The following is a 22,127-nucleotide window of genomic DNA, read 5'->3' on the forward strand; positions in this document are numbered from 1 at the left end:
GAGCGGCCTGCAGGGTGGCACACAGCTCAACCAGACAAACAATATAGCAGTAACTTTCTACATTGCTGCTCATGTAAATATTCGGCAGCAACGTACTCGTCGTTTTGAACTTGGTTAGAGCAAGATTAGCTCTGTGTTTGGCTGCTTAAGGTCTGCGCCACCAGGTGGCTGCACCCTGCCAGCAGCTCCTACTTGCACTAAAGTCCTTTCATCATTCTATGCTTTCATCACAGAGGTAGTATGTCGGGTCAGGCGCTGGTAGTGTAGTATGGAGGGGCTTTAGTTTACGCCTCCACTTGTGCATTAAAACGGCCAGCTCGCCTGTGTTTATGGCAATACCGGACACATTCGGTGCTACGACAGAACGCTCGCAACGCACGCTGCTTGGATAGCTCTCGCTGGGGATCGGCAGCCAGGCAGCTAGCGGGGAGGTTGGAGCAAGTTCGAGCAGTCAGAGAGGCTTCGCACGCTGGCTCCAAGACACCGGAACTAGGCGACACGACGTCACATCATGACACAGAGCCAGTGAATTAAGGCAGAGCTTAGCGGCCCCGATCGCTCGGCAAACGAGTTGAATATTCGTGGCATTGTGCTGCTAATCCTGAAGCCGGATTTGTTGCAACAGTGGCAAGCCTCGTGTGTGCATAATTTAGGTGCAAGAAAAAGTTTTTAATTACAGCGTCAGCATAAGCCCATCAGCCCCTGGAATTCGTGCTTACTGCTGATACTGGCTTCTCTCCTCTTATATAAAGAGAAAAGTAAGTAGGGCTGTATTTGTAAATTATACTTCAACTATACCGAAAAAAGTCGCAGTTTCGCCCGAAAGGCAAAGCATTGATTGCGATAGCAAATTACTAGACAGCTATACAAAGTAAAGATAGTAGTTTTATCGGCCATATAAAGTTGTAAATATTTGCTTACTAACATTTTTTTTTTCTGCTTTGTTGGTACCTTTTTCCCTTATGCGTCATCATTTGCTCAGTTGTTATTGTGATGTTGTTGCCTTGTTTTTGGTACAGCATTTGGTACCTTTTTATTAACCTGATTAAATAGCCTAACCTAACAATGGGGTCATTTATTGTAGAGCTTATAGGTGTGTAAAGGCACCCTCTTTTAGTTTGTTTTTGTTATCAATCTTTCTACCTTATTTTGTATTGTTATATAGTACTTGGTGTAATTGTATTGATCCATCTGTATTGTATGTGTTATGATCGGCAAGGAATTCAACAGGTCAAATGGGGAAAACATCGCCGTGCGCGTTCCCATGACGAGAGGCGGTTATCGTCTTCCTGGAAACTCGGCTCCCGTCAGTATGGAAAACATCACCGCGCGCTATCGTCTTCCTGGAAACTCGGCTCCTGCAAGTGTGGAAATCATGGCCGCGCGTTTTCCCCTGACGAGATAATCGCCTTCATCCCCGAGAAAGCGTCGCCCTTTTTACGCTCTGAGCATACCAAAGGCGAACACCCAAGGGAGAAGACACGAAGGCGAAGAGGTCGTCGACTTGACAACCTGTCAAAGGCACTGAATCCACAAGTTCACGTCCACAAGGGGGGCATCGGCTACTACAAAACCGCGAGTGGTTATTTAAGGCCGTCCTGGCCCCCATGTTAGTCAGTACCAATGAAGTGAATACAATCTTTTCTATACATAACTTGCAACTACGTCACATCGCGGAACTCTGGGATACGATCTCGCAAGGCGCCGCCATTACCGAGCACATTGCGGCAGACGACACAGCGCCAAGCTGTGCGGATTTCTCATTTCCCGTCGACGCCGTACGTCGCAATGGCGATTTGTGAAATATTTGGCTGCAGTACGAGAAGTAAGTGCAAATCGCATGATAAGGGACCAGACTCGGGGATGTACTGTTTGCCTGAGGTAATAACAAATCAGTGCGACCGCACAAAGGCGCTGTCCGAGAAGCGGACAGGTACTTGGCTTGCGCGCATCAGCAGGAAGGACCTCAAGAATGTTTACCTACAGAGAAACAGTCAAAACAAAATATCCGTCACAGCCTCCTTCATTTTCTGTCAGCAATCACACGAAATCGTTTTTTTTTTTTTTTTTTGCTATTCCTCACAACAGTTGTTCATTCTTGTGTTCGGCTGCAAAGCAAAGAAAAAAAAATGTGGTGACTGAGCACCACAATTGCTGTTTGCAGTGTTGTTGGCTGACACAAAGCTGGTAATGATCATGAACAAGTCTTGAACGCAGCTGTCGTGCTCCCGTTGCAGGTAATCCCAAGTAATTTAAGGAAAAGAACAGGGACTCAGGGGCAGTAAAAAATACAGTTCGGCAGTAGACACACTAAAGCTGCTTTCCTGTAACGGATAGCAGGGAAACAGGAGTGTTTTTTCTTTGTTGTTGTTTTTTTTTTTCTTTTGCTTTCACTCTGCGTTGGCTCATTTCTGATCCAGATTGTGAAATTCGGTGTACGTTATCCCCGCTCGGCGAACTCGCCGCGTGGCCGACGAGAGTTGAAGCTTCAATTTCACTTAGGCTGATGTATGTCGATCCTTTATGTGGTTATTGCTGTTTTTTTTATCACAGCTATGAAATGACGAGTGCATTCAACTCACTTGGCTAAGCAAGACAACTCGCTTAGACGGCAACTTCTTCGCAATGAGGTTCCGGACCCATCCGTTCGTAAAGTAGTTGTGAGAGTCGAGCGACTTGTAAGCCTTCATCTGATCTACTGAAACATAACACTAGATAATTTATAATGTATTTTGTTGATAACACGAGATAATTTATAATGTCAACATGGGTAACCGGTGGTAGCAGGCTTGCATTAACAGCGGCTTGCGCACCAACTGGTAGCCGATATGGATCCACGCCGTCACATTGGGCGATTTTTTCTTTGTACCTGGCCCGCGTTGGTCCCACAAGTTCATGAAAGTATGCAGGACAAAGTCCTGCACAATTCTCCTTCGCCATGCGCGCAAGGCAATCGATTAAAGCATACGCACAAAGCAAAACGATCCGCTGCACGGACGTAAACACAGCTCCGCTGCTCCGACACCACGGCGTATGTGCTCGGTAATGGCGGACGCAAAACCGGAAGGCAGGACTGACATCACGTGCAACTTATGTATTTTTCATCATCACGATGCCCGCCTTCATCGCCGTCTCCTTATTCTTGCGGTGACGACCCACCTCACCCGGTCGAGATTATATCAGCTGGTTGGCAGCAATGGGATATTCCACCCTTCGTCCTGGCTTCAGCAGAATGGTGAGCGCCTGACTTTATTTGAGAATTTGCCAGGTTTTAGCTTTTGTGTTTTCTAAAATGGCGAATTAGTTTCTGTACGTGCAGGCTCCTGTTGAAAGCTTCCTCACATCACAGCAGAGTAAGAAAGTCCTCGTTTGGAATTGACCATAGATTTGAGCAAACGGAGAAAGCCAGAGTTGTTATTACTTTGTGAAGAGCTGGGAATTGAGGTCGGGAAAAGTCAGAGAAAGCCGCAGCTTATTGAGGCGATTGAGAAGTGCAGGGCTCTTGAGGACGAAATTTCAGAAGCACGGGAAGAGATATAGAAACGAGCTGAGAAAGCTGAACAAAACGCTGCAGAAGAAAGGGAAAAAGTTCATAAAGAAAAGCAAAGAGCTGATCAAAAGGAAGCTGCAGAAAGAAAGGAACGAGAGGAACAGAGAGCTCACGAACTAAAGCTAAAAGGGCTAGACGTGCAGCGGGATCTGGCCAGGCAATCAGCAAATAACCTCTTAATAGATGAAAGACGTTCAGGTAAAGCAAGAGTAAAAATAAGGGATCTCGTGCCGTTGTACAAAGTGAACGACGACATGAGATTGTTTCTCGTTACTTTTGAACGAACCTGCGAGAAAAACAGGTTGGCACTAGAGATTTGGCCGCAACAGATTCTGACCGTTCTTCCTGGCGAAGCAACCGAAATAATTGCAAGGCTAACGAAGGACGAGTCGGAGGACTATCAGAAAGTAAAAGCTGCGCTGCTAAGGAAATATCGGCTCTCAACGGAGGCTTTCCGCCGCCGTTTTCGGGAGGCAGTTAGGACATCGGGTGAGTCTTTTCAAGATCTGTGATAAAATGAAAGTCAATTTAATTGAGTGGCTAAAAGGGGAAGACGTGTTCGGTTGTCGCGACAAGGTTGTTGAGCTAATCTGCATCGAGCAGTTCTATGGGTGCTTGAGCGAAGAGGTGCACCTGTGGATTCAAGATCAGTCCGGCAAAAAGGACTTAGAACGTGCTGCAGTGCTAGCAGATGAATTCGCCGCACGTCGCGAATCCGAGAAAACGCACGTCAGGCCGTTGACTAAATTCGGCAAAGAGGAAAACAGGCGCCCCTTTCACAAAGAGAAAGCTGGAAGTGGGACGAGAGACGTGCCGACCGATAATTTAGGCCAAAATAACAGTGCAGCGAAAGACGAAAGAAAAACAGGAAAGGCGTTTGAGGCTAGAAAACCGGTCGTCTGTTTCCATTGCCAGAAGCCTGGACACCTTGCGGTCGGCTGTCGAAAGCCTAGGACTGTTTTTCTTTCGTGAATAACGATGGCAACTTGGCGCTCTTAGAACCCTACCTTCGCGACCTCGCAGTGAACGGAACGCCATGTAGGGTACTCAGGGACTCGGCTGCGACAATGGACATCGTCCACCCTGCGTATGTGCAACCTGAGGATTTCACCGGGGAACATGCGTGGATCCGGCAGGTAGTTGAGGAAAATAGTGTTTGTTTGCCCATAGCCAGCATAAAGATCGAGGGGCTGTTCGGAATATTGCTGACTGAAGCAGCAGTATCGCAAAATCTGTCCAACCAATACCCCTACTTATTTTCAAATCGCTCGGAGATGCTGTTAAGGAAGAAGAGCCTGAGTTTTGGCGACCATACGGTCCAAGCTCTCCCGCGTCCCCAGGCTCAGGAGATCGCGGCGGAGATAAGGCACGGCAACGAAGAAAGGGAAAGGCCTCATGACATAGGCACTCAGGAAGCGCAGCACAAAGCTAGTGAAAGCGAGGGAAAATGCGCTAGCGAGGCGGCATCCGGCTCAGTGGTGTTGCGAATGGCGACTGTTCGTGGTGTCCACGAAGGTTCCATGTATGATGCCGTGCCAGGTGCCAAGAGGAGGAGTTATCCAGGGAGATTAGAAAATTGTTTTATATACACTGTACATGGTATTTTACAAGAAGGGCTCCAGAATATTGGAGCCGTCTACGTGCTAACATCTTTGCATGTAGTAGCGTTTACATCTCCGAGCGTTCAACATGGTCGAGCGTGCTCTACATCGTCAAGCGTGCTCTACATGGTCAAGCCTCAAGCGTCCCTCACAACACTCAAGTCCCCTGTTTTATCCCTTTCTCGTTTCCCTCTTTCACTCGACGAGGGAATACACTGTAGTTCTTTTGGCCAATCAGCATCTTGGATCAGGTGGCCATATCCCGCACGTGATGTGTCGTCGTTTCCCGCCGGGCTCCGCCTCCAATCTTGTTAGGTCGCCCCCGAACATAGGCAGCGGTTGACACCTTGGGAACCGAACGTTGATGTCGTTCCCCCGGGATTGCCAGACACTGGCCCCTTTCAAGATTCGCCTCTCCATAGCGGTCAGTTCGCGGAATCAGGGAGGGCGGTGGCTGTCTCGAAAGGGCGCCAGTTTGGCGCGTCGCAATCGACGCCGGACCTCGTCGTGGTTCGGGCGGCGCTGGTAATTCACGGAACCGCACCAAAGGGCGACGCTGCCGTTTAGCGACGCATGAGGTAGCCTGGAGACCAACTGCTAATCCCTCAGTCCCAGGTGACAATTCTCGGCCGCGAGCAAGGGCGCCAGGTTGGCGCGTCTGAGTCGGTGCAGGCCTCCTTTGTCCCGAGGGACCGCCAGACACAACAGCACCCCCGCCGCCAGATGATGCATCGGGAGGTCGAGTTGTTCCATGCAGCTCGGCCAGTTTGATGCCTGCTTCGCTCAAAGCCATGGGGCCGCTGCTTCCAGGAATGATGATCTTCCCGCCAAAGGCCTCTTCATAGGTGGGCTCTGACTGGGCTGCAGAAATGACAAGCTCCAAGCTCCAAGGAGCGACCTTTGTCAGCCACACACAATGCTGCAAGCGCCACTGTAAGCCACTCTCATCGCCAGACTTTACCGATTCCAAAAATCTGACTGCCCCCTATCTAAAGAAAACCCTGAAACACCAGGTGCTCGTTGATCCGGACAAGTACCAAAAAACTTCCGATGATGTGTCTTCGCAAATAGACACCGACTGGGTTTATGTAATGAAGCTAAGTAATTATGAATTAGAGCTTCCACAGATCAGGAACGCGAAGGGAGAACTGACCTTCAGTAATTCATAGTTCGCAACACTTAGCACAACAAAGCTACATAATCATTACATAATGCCGTAAATTCTAAATCAGCAAATAGGAAAACCATCTATCCCGTGCCCAAAGTGGCTCACAAGGCCTAACTTATTCTGCATTTTCCCCTGCGCACTTCGAAATTGTGCTGCTTTAATGCTATAAGCTCCATCTGAGCAGGTGGCCTTATTCATGTGAGATACCCTTTTGCAAATTTTGAAGAGAAAATAACTCTATCGCTAATGACGATCGGCGCAACCTGTTCCTAACGCGCGGTCCTCTCCACGTGCGTGCGGGAACAATCATCCGACGTTTTCCAAAGTCAGCCGAAGTATACTGCCTAACAAAATTTCTAAAGCTCAAGGTCGTTCAAAAGAAATGCCCTCCAAGAAATTAAAATTAATAAACGCAACTTCGAAAAACGTGCCGTGAAAAAAATAAGGACTGCCGTTAACAAAACACGACTTTCTACGCACTCGAGCAAAAGCTCAAGTCATCAACTTGCGCAACCTGCGCGTGACCTTCTAAACTATTGCAACCCTGACACTAAGTCTATAGCTGACACCAAGTGTACAGCTGTCGTCGCGTAAACCCACCCCTTTAATCTGTGGGTCAAACCCCAGCCGAAAAGGCTAACAACTTAACAAAACACTGTGGTATTCTTTACGCCTGTAAAACATTCAACACGCATCTCCCACAAAATGAATACAAAAGAAGAAGAAAATGCTACCCGTCTTCCTTGTTTACTTATTCTCGAGCCCCAATCGGACCCCTTTCTTTCAAACGAACTCGAGGGGGTCGCGCATTCCGGGGATTTCGCAAGGTGCTGTCGCGAAGGAGGCAAAAGCCACTAATTTGCCTGACACGCCCTGTAGCTGTGACTTTAGGACAGCCGCTTTCAAGTGCTGGGAGGGGGATGCACTGACAGACCCGTGCGCGCACTGTCCCATTATCTGCTAGGCAGTCGCCTTTCATTTCCCCCGCGAGTGATCGGCCACGGTGGCAGCATACCGGGCGCTTCCTTCTGTCCCTCTGCCTACTATGCGTTGTACGAGATGCGGTTAGGCGACGTTCACTACGCCTGAATCTTCGCGAAACTCTCCTTTTCGCGACGTGCGTCACGCCGGTCCCTGACCGTAGCAAGCGCCTAAGCTTGGGGTTAACCCTCCGTTGCTTTTTCGCCGTCTCTGGCTGGATCGCGACCTTAGCGCATCTACTAATGTCGCCTTGGCGCTTCGCAAGTTTGACTCTAAGCGCCTCCACCGCGTTCGCCTTTCGCATCCTGCGTTTACGCCTTTTATGTCTGGCATGTTTCGTTGGTCCTGCGGCATCAGCACACGCACTTGAAATTTCGTTGCCCTCTCGGGTTTCACAGTGCGTCTGCCTTTGTAATAGAACATGACCAGGTTTGACCATTGAGCAAGCTAGCTCGTCATGAAGTCTACCTTCAGCTGGCCTAGCTCTATCACTGCCGTCGACCGCATGCAAAACTCCTTGCTGGCCTTCGAAGTCGGCCTGTGTTTCCAGAACAGTCTCGCTAAATGGCGAAACAGCTGTTTCTTCGCGCTTGTCACTGTGTCCGTTAAGTACGGGCTCAACAATCCTCTCAGCGCTCTCTAAACTAGCACTATCAAGACTAGCTTTGTTACTGTCGTCCTGGCCTTCGCAGTCGGCCACAAACTCTAGGGCGGGAAAACCACCGCTCACTTCAGTGACCGAATTCACCTCGCTTCCGGCTACTAACACCTTTAACTCGTCACTGCTTGCAGCTGCCTCTGGAATGGTATCTTGGTCCTTTGACCGCTGCTCATTAGGGGACACGCCTAGCAGTCTCTGAGTCTCCTCATGTGCTTTTGCCCTGAAAGCTCCCTTACTGGAGAAGGAACTCTCCCTGCTCCTCAGAGAAAAACTCTCCTGGTTCCTCTTTGGAGAAAACACTCGCCTTTCCGTTGGCGACTTTTCTGACCTATTCGACAATAAATAGGGCAACCTATCTGGCAGGCTGGCTGAAATTGCCGCCGCCGTACACACTTGGCCTAAAGGGCCTTCCGTTTCTGGTGCGGGAAAATCGTCTGGGCCTTCGCAGTCGGCCACAAGTTCTAGGGCGGGAAAACCACCGCTCACTTCGGTGACCGAATTCACCTCGCTTCCGGCTACTAACACCTTTAACTCGTCACTGCTTGCAGCTGCCTCTGGAATGGTATCTTGGTCCTTTGACCGCTGCTCATTAGGGGACACGCCTAGCAGTCTCTGAGTCTCCTCATGTGCTTTTGCCCTGAAAGCTCCCTTACTGGAGAAGGAACTCTCCCTGCTCCTCAGAGAAAAACTCTCCTGGTTCCTCTTTGGAGAAAACACTCGCCTTTCCGTTGGCGACTTTTCTGACCTATTCGACAATAAATAGGGCAACCTATCTGGCAGGCTGGCTGAAATTGCCGCCGCCGTACACACTTGGCCTAAAGGGCCTTCCGTTTCTGGTGCGGGAAAATCGTCTGGGCCTTCGCAGTCGGCCACAAACTCTAGGGCGGGAAAACCACCGCTCACTTCAGTGACCGAATTCACCTCGCTTCCGGCTACTAACACCTTTAACTCGTCACTGCTTGCAGCTGCCTCTGGAATGGTATCTTGGTCCTTTGACCGCTGCTCATTAGGGGACACGCCTAGCAGTCTCTGAGTCTCCTCATGTGCTTTTGCCCTGAAAGCTCCCTTACTGGAGAAGGAACTCTCCCTGCTCCTCAGAGAAAAACTCTCCTGGTTCCTCTTTGGAGAAAACACTCGCCTTTCCGTTGGCGACTTTTCTGACCTATTCGACAATAAATAGGGCAACCTATCTGGCAGGCTGGCTGAAATTGCCGCCGCCGTACACACTTGGCCTAAAGGGCCTTCCGTTTCTGGTGCGGGAAAATCGTCTGGGCCTTCGCAGTCGGCCACAAGTTCTAGGGCGGGAAAACCACCGCTCACTTCGGTGACCGAATTCACCTCGCTTCCGGCTACTAACACCTTTAACTCGTCACTGCTTGCAGCTGCCTCTGGAATGGTATCTTGGTCCTTTGACCGCTGCTCATTAGGGGACACGCCTAGCAGTCTCTGAGTCTCCTCATGTGCTTTTGCCCTGAAAGCTCCCTTACTGGAGAAGGAACTCTCCCTGCTCCTCAGAGAAAAACTCTCCTGGTTCCTCTTTGGAGAAAACACTCGCCTTTCCGTTGGCGACTTTTCTGACCTATTCGACAATAAATAGGGCAACCTATCTGGCAGGCTGGCTGAAATTGCCGCCGCCGTACACACTTGGCCTAAAGGGCCTTCCGTTTCTGGTGCGGGAAAATCGTCTGGGCCTTCGCAGTCGGCCACAAGTTCTAGGGCGGGAAAACCACCGCTCACTTCGGTGACCGAATTCACCTCGCTTCCGGCTACTAACACCTTTAACTCGTCACTGCTTGCAGCTGCCTCTGGAATGGTATCTTGGTCCTTTGACCGCTGCTCATTAGGGGACACGCCTAGCAGTCTCTGAGTCTCCTCATGTGCTTTTGCCCTGAAAGCTCCCTTACTGGAGAAGGAACTCTCCCTGCTCCTCCTTAGAGAAAAACTCTCCTGGTTCCTCTTTGGAGAAAACACTCGCCTTTCCTTTGGCGACTTTTCTGACCTATTCGACAATAAATAGGGCAACCTATCTGGCAGGCTGGCTGAAATTGCCGCCGCCGTACACACTTGGCCTAAAGGGCCTTCCGTTTCTGGTGCGGGAAAACCGCCGCTCTCTTTGCTTTGTGTGTGTGTCACTTGCATCACACCTTTTCCAAAGCTTTCTAATCTAGCCATCTCAGTGCTAGCAGTACCTTCGACAGGAAGGGCTTCTCTCTCACTTGGGCCTTCGAAGTCGGCCTGCCATGCTACACCAAAGCGCCTGAACAAAGCTCTCTTAGCCCTGTCGTAGTCGCGCGCTTTCTCATCGGACAAACAATGCAAGAAACACGCAGCGACACTAAACGGCAGCAGTGCTCCTAATCGCTCGGCCCACGAGTCCCGGCTGACACCCTCTTCCTCACACACTCGCTCAAAACGGGCGAGGAAATTAACTATGTTCTCGTCTGTCCTGAAAGTGTGGAGCTGGCGTCGTGCTGTCTGCCATCTAAGCATCTGGCATTCCCGTTCAAGCTTTTGCATCCGAAGAGCGTGTTGTCGCGCTTCCTCCTGCATGCGCTTCTCTGTTTCTTCGCGCTCGCGCCTCTCGCACTCAGCTTTTTGCTTCCTTTCCTCAATCGTCTCCCAAGCCTCGTCAGCCTCCTCGACCGTCACCTCTTCTGCTTTCATGACGTCGAGAACCGCTTCTTTCGTTTTTGCGGAGTCGGCCGAAATGCCCAATTCCTCGCAAATTAGAAGGAGGTCCTGCACTCTGAATTTCTCCATAGCGATCTCGTTTGCCTTCAAAATTCACCCTAACTTAAAACAAAACTTGTTTTTTTTTTTTTTTGTTTAAAAAAAGAAGGTGAATTCCCAAAACGGTGCCCGCCAGAAAACACAAAGTTACTCTCCTAGCAACTACCTACTTGTACTAGAGAGTTCTGGCGACATGAAGGGCAAACTCAGGCACTACCTAGCTCGTCCTTATCGCTATCACATCGGGAGATTGCAGAATTTCTCGCTTCGTGCTCCTTCCTTACGGAACTATTTTCATGGCCTCACCGGCCTTCTCCCAACTCACTTCCTCATTCTGTAAAAGCTCCAATTGTTGACTTTTGCCTACCGCAGGGACAACCAAAATGCCCATCGGCTCACAACTTTTGAGGAGTTCCTGGATTTCAAAGTTATCCGTATTTACAGTGCACCCTGTGTTTCTTCCCCACTAGTAATTTAGCCCACGAGGCACTATATTCTTGGTCTGCGAGACAAAATCACTAACAACACCAAACCACCATTATCGACTACCTGCGCTAATGAGTCTGGCGAAAAGAGAAGCAAACACGTAGCACTCACCACACCGATGTAGCCAACGCCGGCCGATCCCACCGCTGCCACCACTGTTGCGAATGGCGACTGTTCGTGGTGTCCACGAAGGTTCCATGTATGATGCCGTGCCAGGTGCCAAGAGGAGGAGTTATCCAGGGAGATTAGAAAATTGTTTTATATACACTGTACATGGTATTTTACAAGAAGGGCTCCAGAATATTGGAGCCGTCTACGTGCTAACATCTTTGCATGTAGTAGCGTTTACATCTCCGAGCGTTCAACATGGTCGAGCGTGCTCTACATCGTCAAGCGTGCTCTACATGGTCAAGCCTCAAGCGTCCCTCACAACACTCAAGTCCCCTGTTTTATCCCTTTCTCGTTTCCCTCTTTCACTCGACGAGGGAATACACTGTAGTTCTTTTGGCCAATCAGCATCTTGGATCAGGTGGCCATATCCCGCACGTGATGTGTCGTCGTTTCCCGCCGGGCTCCGCCTCCAATCTTGTTAGGTCGCCCCCGAACATAGGCAGCGGTTGACACCTTGGGAACCGAACGTTGATGTCGTTCCCCCGGGATTGCCAGACACTGGCCCCTTTCAAGATTCGCCTCTCCATAGCGGTCAGTTCGCGGAATCAGGGAGGGCGGTGGCTGTCTCGAAAGGGCGCCAGTTTGGCGCGTCGCAATCGACGCCGGACCTCGTCGTGGTTCGGGCGGCGCTGGTAATTCACGGAACCGCACCAAAGGGCGACGCTGCCGTTTAGCGACGCATGAGGTAGCCTGGAGACCAACTGCTAATCCCTCAGTCCCAGGTGACAATTCTCGGCCGCGAGCAAGGGCGCCAGGTTGGCGCGTCTGAGTCGGTGCAGGCCTCCTTTGTCCCGAGGGACCGCCAGACACAACAGTGGGCATGTCGCAGCAAGGGCTAGCAGAGGAATTAGAAACTCATTTGGTGCTGCCACATTCGAAAGGATCTTTAGACCTTCTGAAGGTTGTTAAAGGAGGAATTGCGGCAGAAGAAGAGAACGATTACGCCACGGAAGTAAAAACGGTGGCTCTTCCGGAGGACGTTCCTTGCGGGGACAAGGCTTGCTTTAGCAGCCCCAAAAAGGTCAAGGAGGCGCTGGAAAACTCCCTTGTACCTCCGCATTTGATCGAAGTTCCGGAATCGTCCAAAGGAGAGGAGACTGACATGGCGGCCAAGCAGGGTAGGAACCGGACGATCGGGGATTGCAGAGGCACATTCGGCGACCGCCTGGCGAGGCAAAAATTTTTCAGACGGCGCAAACAGGTGAAGTATTTAGCGCAGCGCAAATTCGACAAAGACGCCACACCGCAGCCCGTACGTACGCGAAGGGCCATCATGCAGAACTTCAAAGGGCTCGTTATGGTGGTTGAGAAAATGGAGACGTCGCCAAAGGCGGACGACAAGAGAACAGGGCGCGTCTCCACGAGTAGGAATGCGGCTGAAAGGGTCAACCTTGCTGAGGTATGCGCGCACGCACAGGGCCAGTCAATGAAGGGGAATGCGCAGCGAGAGCGAGGACAAAAGGAAGATTCTCCTCGCGTTTGCGACCTCCCTCTCCGAGACGAAAAAGAAAGCTGCGGCCACATGAACTGACAGGTGACGGGAGGGGGCAGTGTATGTCTGGCACCCAAGCGCGGCGAGGCGCAATTACTTTCAGATTACGACCTGGTCGAGTGCGCATTAAGAGGAAGTACTTGTCGAATTGAGCGCATCCATAACGTTCTTGTTTGTAAATTTGTAAATAGAGCGCGATGCATCTTTTTTTTTTATGCGGAGCATTTCTTGCCGGCGGCTCTGTCCGTTGTCGCGCGTCCCACAGCGCATGCGCGTCCCCTCCCCATCTCACCTCTCCTACGCTCCCCCCCCCCGTTTTTTCCTTTAGGAATCCTCTATGGAGCGGCGCCCGCATGCCACACACCCTCAGCGCATGCGCCTCCCCTGCCCATCTCTCTCCTCTCCTACGCTCCCCTCCCCTTTCTCTTCTCTAGGAATCCGAAGCGGCGCGCTCGACAGGTGGTGCGACAGCTGCATAATCCGCTGGGGGCGCCACGGTAGTTCCGCGATATGAAAATGGCGGAGGTTACGCTGGAAGTGGTGGATAAGTACAAATATCTTGGAGTGTGGATAAACAATGGGGCTGAGTACCTAACGGATCATGAAAAATATGTAACGGCTAAAGGTAGCAGAAATGAAGCTGTGATGAAAAATAGGGCACTGTGGAATTGCAATAGGTACGAAGTGGTGAGAGGGATTTGGAAAGGGGTGATGGTCCCTAGTTTGACTTTCGGCAATGCGGTCCTGTACATGAGATCAGAGGTTCGAGCAAGGTTGGAAGTTAAGCAGCGAGGGGTAGGTAGACTGGCTCTGCGAGCACACGGAAATACACCAAATCAGGGGGTACAGGGTGACATGGGATGGATGTCATTTGAGGGCAGGGAAGCCAGCAGCAAGATAGAATTTGAGGAGCGATTGAGAGAAAAGCGGTGGGCAAGGAGAGTTTTCAGTTATTTGTACATGAGGAATGTTGACACAAAATGGAGGAAGCTGACCAGAAAATTTTCAATCAAATATTTGGACTGCAGGAGGGGTGCAAACCAGGAAACAGCGGTTAAGAAAAAGGTTAAAGAAAGAGAGGGGGGTCTGTGGAAAACAGGGATGCAGACGAAATCAGCACTGGGAACATAAGAACTTTCAATCAAGAAATTGCCAAAGAAAATATCTATGATAATTCTAGGGGAAGCTAGCTCTTTGTTGTTTGAAGCCTGGGGCCGTATTCTGTAACGCTTCGGTTTTCGAAGGATTCGGTTTGCGTGCAGCGATTGGTCGCCGCCTGGGTGACGCCATCGCCTCAGGGCGCGAACGCATTTTTTGCTGACGTCACGCACCACATGTCAATCACGCGGAAACCGAATTTGTCGTCTGCTCCGAAGCGAAGCCGCGCGCGCTGCTTCGGTCTGATCTAGAGTTACTGTATATAGCATATACAGTAACTCTAGTCTGATCCGAAGCGCGGTGTGCCGTGTGCAGAGCCTGTGCGTGCCGTGTGCACGGGCGAGATCGCGGCACTCGGAGCAAAATGACGGCGTGTGCGGTGCCTGTGGCACCTGTTATCGTGCTTTTAGCGAGCCTCCGTGTTAGACAGCGACAACCTCGACGTCGACAAGACGCCTTTGAGATGACAGATGAGGGATTCAGGCGACAATTCAGATTCTCAAAAGAGACAGCGCTCCGACTGTGCGAGGAACTTGAGTACGTGTATTTTGGTCGCAACGCGAAGCTGGCGTACGACGTCCCACCTAGCGGCATAAATGGGTCAACCGAAGTAAACAAAATTCGTTAAGTCACTCACCGCCAGTACAACTCACATGCGTTTCATGATGAAAAATGTAAACCTCATCAATACCATGAACAAGTTATTTTTATTTACCAAGAAGCGCTCGTAAATTGCTATATTTTTACTCGGTTTGTGACGTTCACGGCCACAAAAAGAAACCTTCGCGCCGATTGGTCTCTGTCCTTTCACTTGTTTTCATTACGTCAACGGACCGCCTCAATGTGACGCCACCGCCAAACCGAATCCTTCGAAAACCAAAGCGTTACAGAATACGGCCCCACAACGGGAGTATTGCGGACTAAAATGTACCGAGTCAAGTACCAAGGTATAGACACGTTGTGCGGTGCGTGTGGAGAGGAAGAGGAAACGGCTGAACACCTCATACTTTTCGGTAAAGGGCTTAACCCTACAGTACAAAGCAACGGGGCTGATTTTTTCAAAGCATTGGGGTTTAGGGACAGTGAAGGCAAAATAGACTTTAAGTGGGTAGAAATAACCAAACGGAGGTTACCTGACTGGTGGCAAAAATCAAGGCAGGGGTGAAATTTCACCCACCTCAAAGTACAAATTATAGTCATGGCTAGGTGGCGTATGCCACTGCCCGATTTAAAGGGTTCAGCCTCATCCATGTGCACCCATCCATCCATCCATCCATCCATCCAGAATTGCGAAAGAAAATATCTATGATAATTCTAGGGGAAGCTAGCTCTTTGTTTGAAGCCAGGACGGGAGTATTGAGGACTAAGATGTACCGAGTCAAGTACCAAGGTATAGACACGTTGTGCTGTGCGTGTGGAGAAGAGGAAACGGCTGAACACCTCATACTTTTCTCTAAAGGCCTTAACCCTACACTGCAAAGCAACGGGGCTGATTTTTTCAAGGCATTGGGGTTTAGGGACAGTGAAGGCAAAATAGACTTTAAGCGGGTAGAAATAACCAAACGGAGGTTATCTGACTCGTGGCAAAAATCAAGGCAGGGGTGAAATTTCACCCACCACAAAGTACAAAATATGCTAATAGTCATGGCTATAGGCGGCGTATGCCACCGCCCGATATAAAGGGTTCAGCCTCATCCACCCTTCCATCCATACATCCAGCTCGTGAGTGCTGCAGTGTGCCCGCGCACGGCCGCCTGGATCGACGCGCGCGGCAGGGTTCGCGGCGCGCGCCGATCCAGGCGGCCGTGGCCCGCGTCTCCGTCTCTCCGTTACCTCCGCTGGGATCGCAAGTCGGGTGCATTGTTTTTGTTGGTTTTTCTCGTGCAGTACGGTCAAACCTAGCAACGTTGGTGCGGTCCACGTATTTTAAACCTTCTTGGCAGGGGCGTAGCCAGAAATTTTTTTCGGGGGGGGGTTCATCGGCCCGACCGGGGGGGGGGGGGGGGGGGGGCAATCGTCTGCTTTCCACTACGTGACGTGATCGATAATAAGTATCGGTAGTTTAAGCACACTCTATGCATGTATATCAAACACATGGGACCCCCCCCCCCCCCCCCCCCCTCGCGTGTGTGTGTGGCACTGTGTGCTTGTGAAGAAATTAAGTAAAAAGTAATGTAAGCTCAGTAAAATACAGTAAGTACGACGGGTACAGTGGGCGTTTGGAGCAACCGTCTCTCATCGCGCCACTGAATGGACCAGTCTTCGAAAACGCATCATTGAGACGACCCGCCCGATCGGAGAAGACATCATTAATTGTTAATCGCCGTTAAGCGTAGATGGCGTCGTCCTCGTCGGGGCGAAGTGCGTTTCACAGGTCAAGGACGGCTATACATGTGAAAATGCACGTGTTACCAGGCTATACCTACTCCCATAGCAATAGCTTGTTCGCTGCGTCTTTGCGCTAGAAAACTTAAATACGCGCAAAAACGAGTAATGCTTTTTTTTACGAAGCTTTCGTCGCCTTGCATTTTCTGCGGCAAGTGCATGGGCCGCTGTGTCTTCCGCTGTGTGCGAGCGTGCAGCCGTCATTTGCCTTTACGTCAACAGATTCAGAATTGTACAGAATATTTCACCGCACTGCATAGTTATGGCATGTGTACGCATTTTAAGTAGTGCGTGCGAGTCATTTCTGCTTCACTTAGGCCGGTGCAAACAGGAAGTGGCCTTGTACCTCACGGAATCTCGACTGATTGGTGTACTAGTGATGCAGGAATGAACTCCGGTCTTGTTCAGTGCATAGTGCACATAATCAATTTCTCAGGACGCGTGAACTCCGACGAGAACTGTCAGCGCCTGCAACAACAGTTTACTTACGCTGTACTGCGCACAGCAGTAATCCATGCTTGTCGGCTGTCTGTTTCGTGCATTCTTTTGCGAGTCGGTGGACTTTCACTGCTGGCATCAACCCTTTCGTGTGTACATTGCTGGTTTGGGATTCCACAACACAACAGCAACTACCAGCATTTCATAATTGCTGGTTTGGGATTCAGCAACACAACAGTAACTACCAGCCTTCCGTAGGGGCGCAATCGCAAACGAGAGACGTTTTGCGCTGCAGACTATGGCTACGTTCACATTTGGGAAGCGGCAAGCGGGTGGAGAGGCCAAAGCGGCCGGAAAATCTTTTCCGCGCATGTCCAAGTTCACATTTGTTTTGCTACCACCGCGGCCGCGCTGCCGCTTTCGTCCACATCCATCTAGTCTGCGTACGTTTGTCGGCGTGGTGGCGCTCATTATCGCATTATTTCGAGCGGTATGTTCATTCACTGACCCACCCGTCATCAAAAGTGATCATCTTGCGCAAGTTCGCGTGTCATCTGCGACCTTCGGTAAGTTCCTCGTTGGCGTTCTGTAATTCTCCTCACACGGGCGCGGTAGCGCTGTGTCACAGGTTGCTGCCTATAGGCGTGATTATATTTCTTTAATAGCTTTTATTTACAAGTTGTAATAACATTCCATCATTTCGTATTATTTTCGGCGCCTCCAGGACACGAAAGCGGCAACGGGAACACCAAAGCTAAAACCCGGGCTGGCCCTTGTGTTGAGGCTCGCCGAAGCCTGCGCGTCCTACGTGAGACCTACGCTCCTAATCTATCGTCGCGACGAGAAAAGCACCCTGCGACTTCTGCAACATACCGTGCACGTGCGAGGAGAATTATGGAGCGCCAACGAGGAGTCTGCCTAACTATTGTCTTCCATGGAAGTGGAAGAAGAAATGGCTTTTATACTTCTACCTACTTGTTTTCTAGAAATCGACAATGAATAAACGGAAGACAAGAAAACCTCGGAAACGGCAGTGGTGGGTTCGCCTGGCTTTGCAAAAGTGTAAGAAGTTGGGTCACGCCAAGGCTTCGTTGCCGCACCTCCTGTCGCGCGACGTTGAATATTATCGCGAGTATTGCTGACAGTACGTTTGAGTGCCACTCTTGTCGTAGAGGAAGGGGTGGTTCTTGATCGCGTCGATCAGCATGACAGCCTACACTTTTGGTGCCATGTTCAATGTTACGACCGGAAGTTTACATGCTAGTGTAGCTTCCGGTCGAGCAGAACGACTTTCCGCCGCGTTTCCGCTTCGCCATGGCGAAAAAATCGGCCCGAGACCAATTTGGCTCGCCGCCTGTTTTTCTGCCTGTTTTGCCGCTTAGGCGGGCGGATTTTTGCAACATTTTGCCGCTTCCGACAGCTTCGAAACCAAGTTCCTACGCGAACGCGGCCTAACCGGCACCTGAAGGGAAGCGGCGGAAATGTATACCGGAAATTTCGACCACCTGGGTACTCTAACGTGCACCTAAATCTAAGTAAACGGGCCTCGAGCATTTTCGCCTTCATCTAAAATGCGGCTGCCGCATTTGTTGCTTCATTTGTTGCGCATTTGTTGCGCATTTGTTGTTTCAGAATGCGGACGCCACATTCGCGCCCAAAACCTCACAGAGTGTCAAGGCCTTGACAAACACCGTGACAGTTTTTTTCCATATACAGACATGATTCGCTGTAAATTACCAACCCAAACGGAAGCGCCCAGGAATGAAAGTGTGAAAGTAGCACCGGTTTCTTGAAATATGTCAGCGCGAAGCGACGAGAGAAAAGGGTGGGTTAGTGGGGGGGGGGGGGGGGGGTGCAAAAAATTTCGGGGGGGGGTTTGAACCCCCCGAACCCCCCCCTTGGCTACGCCACTGCTTCTTGGGTGATCGTGGACCTGAGCTTAACGCTGAGCGACCGTGATTGCTAGATGCTTTTGACGTGCGATCACGTTAAAAAAAAAAAAAAAAAAAAAAAAAAAAAAAAAAAAAAAAAACCCATTCGAAGCCACGCTGGAAAGCGCGGACTTTACGCATCAACGACAGGCCGTCCAGAGGGCCCGCGACGTCGCCGAGAGCCACCAGCTCCCGGTTCCGTCATGGGCGCAGCCACCAACTTGATTGGGGTGCCTTCGGCTCCCCCCAATCTTTTTCCTCAGGATCTTTTAATAAAGTTCTTGTCAACTGTCAAGCCACGCTGGTTCACCGACATCATGTGTGGGTAAAGCTCCGTGAACTTCTTCCCGTGGATACATGTAACTTCGAGCAACGCATATAGTGACAGAAGCGCCCTCGGGATTTTGTATGACGTCTGAACTGTATGTATCTCGGGACTTTGTATATCTGAGGTGCATGCATCGTTCAACAAAGCGTTCGCAATTAAATATTTGCTCGCATTTTGCTTATTCAAGGCATGCGCCGCTTTTTCTAGGTCCTTAAATATTTGTTTCCATATTTTTTCCTGGTCGCCAAGGCTCACGGACGTGCACGTAGAAAGTGCAAAGGTTTCTGGGTATAAATATTCACGTCGGCCACAAAGCTCATCTGAAGCAAAAGAACTTGGGGAAAACGTGTCTGAAAGTCGTAAAAATAGTATGCTATAACTAACGTGCGCCGAGGCCCGAAGGACGTGGCTCATTATAAGAATGAAGGAAAAAGAAGAATATAAGACGGCTCATTATAGAGCAGCGTCGCAAGCAGTTTTTGACAAGATATAGCTGTAAGAACGCTAGCCGACTTGCGTATTTTCTGCACTTTACCACGGTAACTTTAAGCAAACTCGCGCTTTTTTTTTCTTTCTTTTTTTTTTTTTTTTTTTTTTTTGCTACGTGCGACGCGCAATCCGCTTTGACGCTACAGTTGCTGCAAGCGCGCTCGCACTTTCACAGGCTGTATTCGAGGCACTACTATATGGTGCTCTACAGCGTTATAAATAAGACTCTGGTCGCCCAGTGGATCGCACCATCGCAGCAATTAAAACAGTCGGTGTCGCGCCCGCCGCGCAGACGGGAGACGCGGTGTCACTCTACATCGGTGGCGGCCTCAGCGAAATGAGCGGCGGCAGTTTGCAACTCTGCCGACGGCGCCTCCCTATTGTTGTCTCGGCGTCTTGACAGACACAGAGTTTATCGAGGAGGCTATGGTTCAACACACGCAACACACTTCCCCATTCTACATTGTACCCATTCTAGCCACTGTAGAAGACGCGCCGGCTGAAGCAAAATAAAAAGAAATGAGGAGGATATGACGGTTTAAGTCACGTGACTTCCTCCGTACTCCGCTTTTCAGGCGAGAGTGCTCTCGGCGCAGCGAAACTGCTCTTGTTCTACCACTGGCGTTCAGTTCGGGTAGCGAACCATCCGCCGACGACACACTCGTCACAGCAACCGCCCCACGGCACGAGACGGCCACTGCTTCAGCACGGCTCTTGCACTCCTGTTCGACCACTGAAACACGTCGCCTCAGGAACGAGCACTTTCAGCGTGCTTTTGAGTGTTCCTGTTCTCCCAATGGAATTCGCCATTATAAGTGGCCGCGCCTCGCGCCGCCGTCGGATCACCTGCCTTCTTACACCGTGGTCAGGTTTCATGGTTCCATGGTTCAAAGCGCCGGACGTGATTTCGGGAGCCGGGAACACATCATAGACGTGGGGTTTTGGACATCACCTAGTTTTAAGAAAAATAGTTGTAAATTTTATTTATAGAAAAATATATGCTAGAGGTGTAGTTACGTGCGAAATTTACTTTCACGCATTTTTACAATATTTTTGAAACGTTTTAAACGAAAAAAGTAGTGGAGCAGCCAAGCCAAGCTGAAGCAGTGGCCGTCTCGTGCCGTGGGGCGGTTGCTGTGACGAGTGTGTCGTCGGCGGATGGTTCGCTACCCGAACTGCGTCTCATCATCGTCTCTCGCTGATGCGGTCGCTGCTGCGGCAATTTAAACCGCCCAAATTCTGGTTCAGGTAGGCCACGCCAGGCCGGCCGGAGCAGCGATGCCGGTTTATAGCGTCTACATCGTGAGCAAGTCCGGCGGCCTCATCTTCCACAGCGACTTTCCGAGTCTGCCTCGGGTCGAAGTGGAGAAGACGTTCAGCTACCCTCTGGACATGACCTTGTCGTACCAGAACGTGCTCAAGCGGGTAGTGGTGGTGTTCGGGCAGCGGGACGGCGTCTGCGTCGGCCACGCGGTCATGGCTGTCAACGGTGTTGCCGTCACCGGCCGCTTGCTCGAGGACGGCAGGGACGTGGAAGCAGTCGTCGCCGACGAGGCCAAGTATGCGCTCGAAAACAGAACGCACCGCACAGCTGCACCCCGACGTGCAGACGGGCTCGTTTTACTGCTGAACGAGAGAACCCTAGACAGCATTGCCTTCTGCATTTGTGCGACGTAGCCATCGCATTATGTAATGGGTAACTGCGTGTGGCCGCTGTGCTTTCTATGCATACATGTTTGTGAGGTGCTAGTATTATCAGCCGAGTTCTTTGGGATCAATACGTTAACCTCACTTCGCTGGCTGTCCGATTTTCCGCCGAGAGGAAATTGCCGCAGTTTCGCGGCTTTTTGCGTGAAAAACGGTAGCCCGTGCAAAAAGGGAAAACCTCAACGAATTGCACGAAAACTAGCCTACTACAAGCACACGGCAGACTTTTTAATTTCACTCTTCTTCCTCATTGCAGCTACCCCTTGAGCATCCGGTTTGGACGGCCCCGGTTGACGACCAATGAACGTATCGTTCTTGCCAGCACATTCCACTCCTTCTATGCCATTGCCTCGCAGCTGTCACCCGAACCCAAGTCGTCGGGCATCGAGGTCCTGGAAGCGGGTGCGTTCCGCCTGCACTGTTACCAGACTGTGACAGGCATCAAGTTCATTGTGCTCGCTGATGCCCGCCAGGCATCTCTGGAGCCACTGCTACGACGTCTGTTCGAGCTGTATGCTGACTATGCACTCAAGAATCCATTCTACTCGCTCGAGATGCCTATACGATGTGAACTGTTTGACACAAACCTCCAGGCAGCTGTGGAACAGATGGAGCGAACAGGCATCAGCAATGTCTGAGAAACAAGAAGCCAAGCCTAACCACAGACTGTGCTTTTGTTTTCACTATGTGGGCACATCGAGAAAGGCTTTTCGCAATGTGTTCACATGGAGACTGCCATCATTTATTTAGGCCAGTTTATTGGCTGCTGCCAGTGACTAACATGCTTGCTAATTGATTTGAAAAAATCTTAGAAAAAGTCAGTGAGCATGTAGAGGGCGTGCAGGCACCAG

General features: G+C 50.6%; 1 protein-coding gene across 1 annotated transcript; it reads left to right on the forward strand.

Annotated features, from left to right (window-relative positions):
• The first annotated feature begins 20,676 nt into the window (after positions 1-20,676).
• On the forward strand, positions 20,677-21,952 carry LOC119437554 (trafficking protein particle complex subunit 4). The gene is made up of 2 exons (XM_037704557.2): positions 20,677-21,128; positions 21,533-21,952. The coding sequence occupies exons 1-2, from the start codon at positions 20,848-20,850 to the stop codon at positions 21,912-21,914; spliced, it is 663 nt and encodes a 220-aa protein (XP_037560485.1). The 5' UTR covers positions 20,677-20,847; the 3' UTR covers positions 21,915-21,952.
• Positions 21,953-22,127: the final 175 nt, after the last annotated feature.

This window comes from Dermacentor silvarum, chromosome 1, assembly GCF_013339745.2.
Source record: "Dermacentor silvarum isolate Dsil-2018 chromosome 1, BIME_Dsil_1.4, whole genome shotgun sequence".
In the NCBI taxonomy this organism is placed as follows: domain Eukaryota; kingdom Metazoa; phylum Arthropoda; class Arachnida; order Ixodida; family Ixodidae; genus Dermacentor; species Dermacentor silvarum.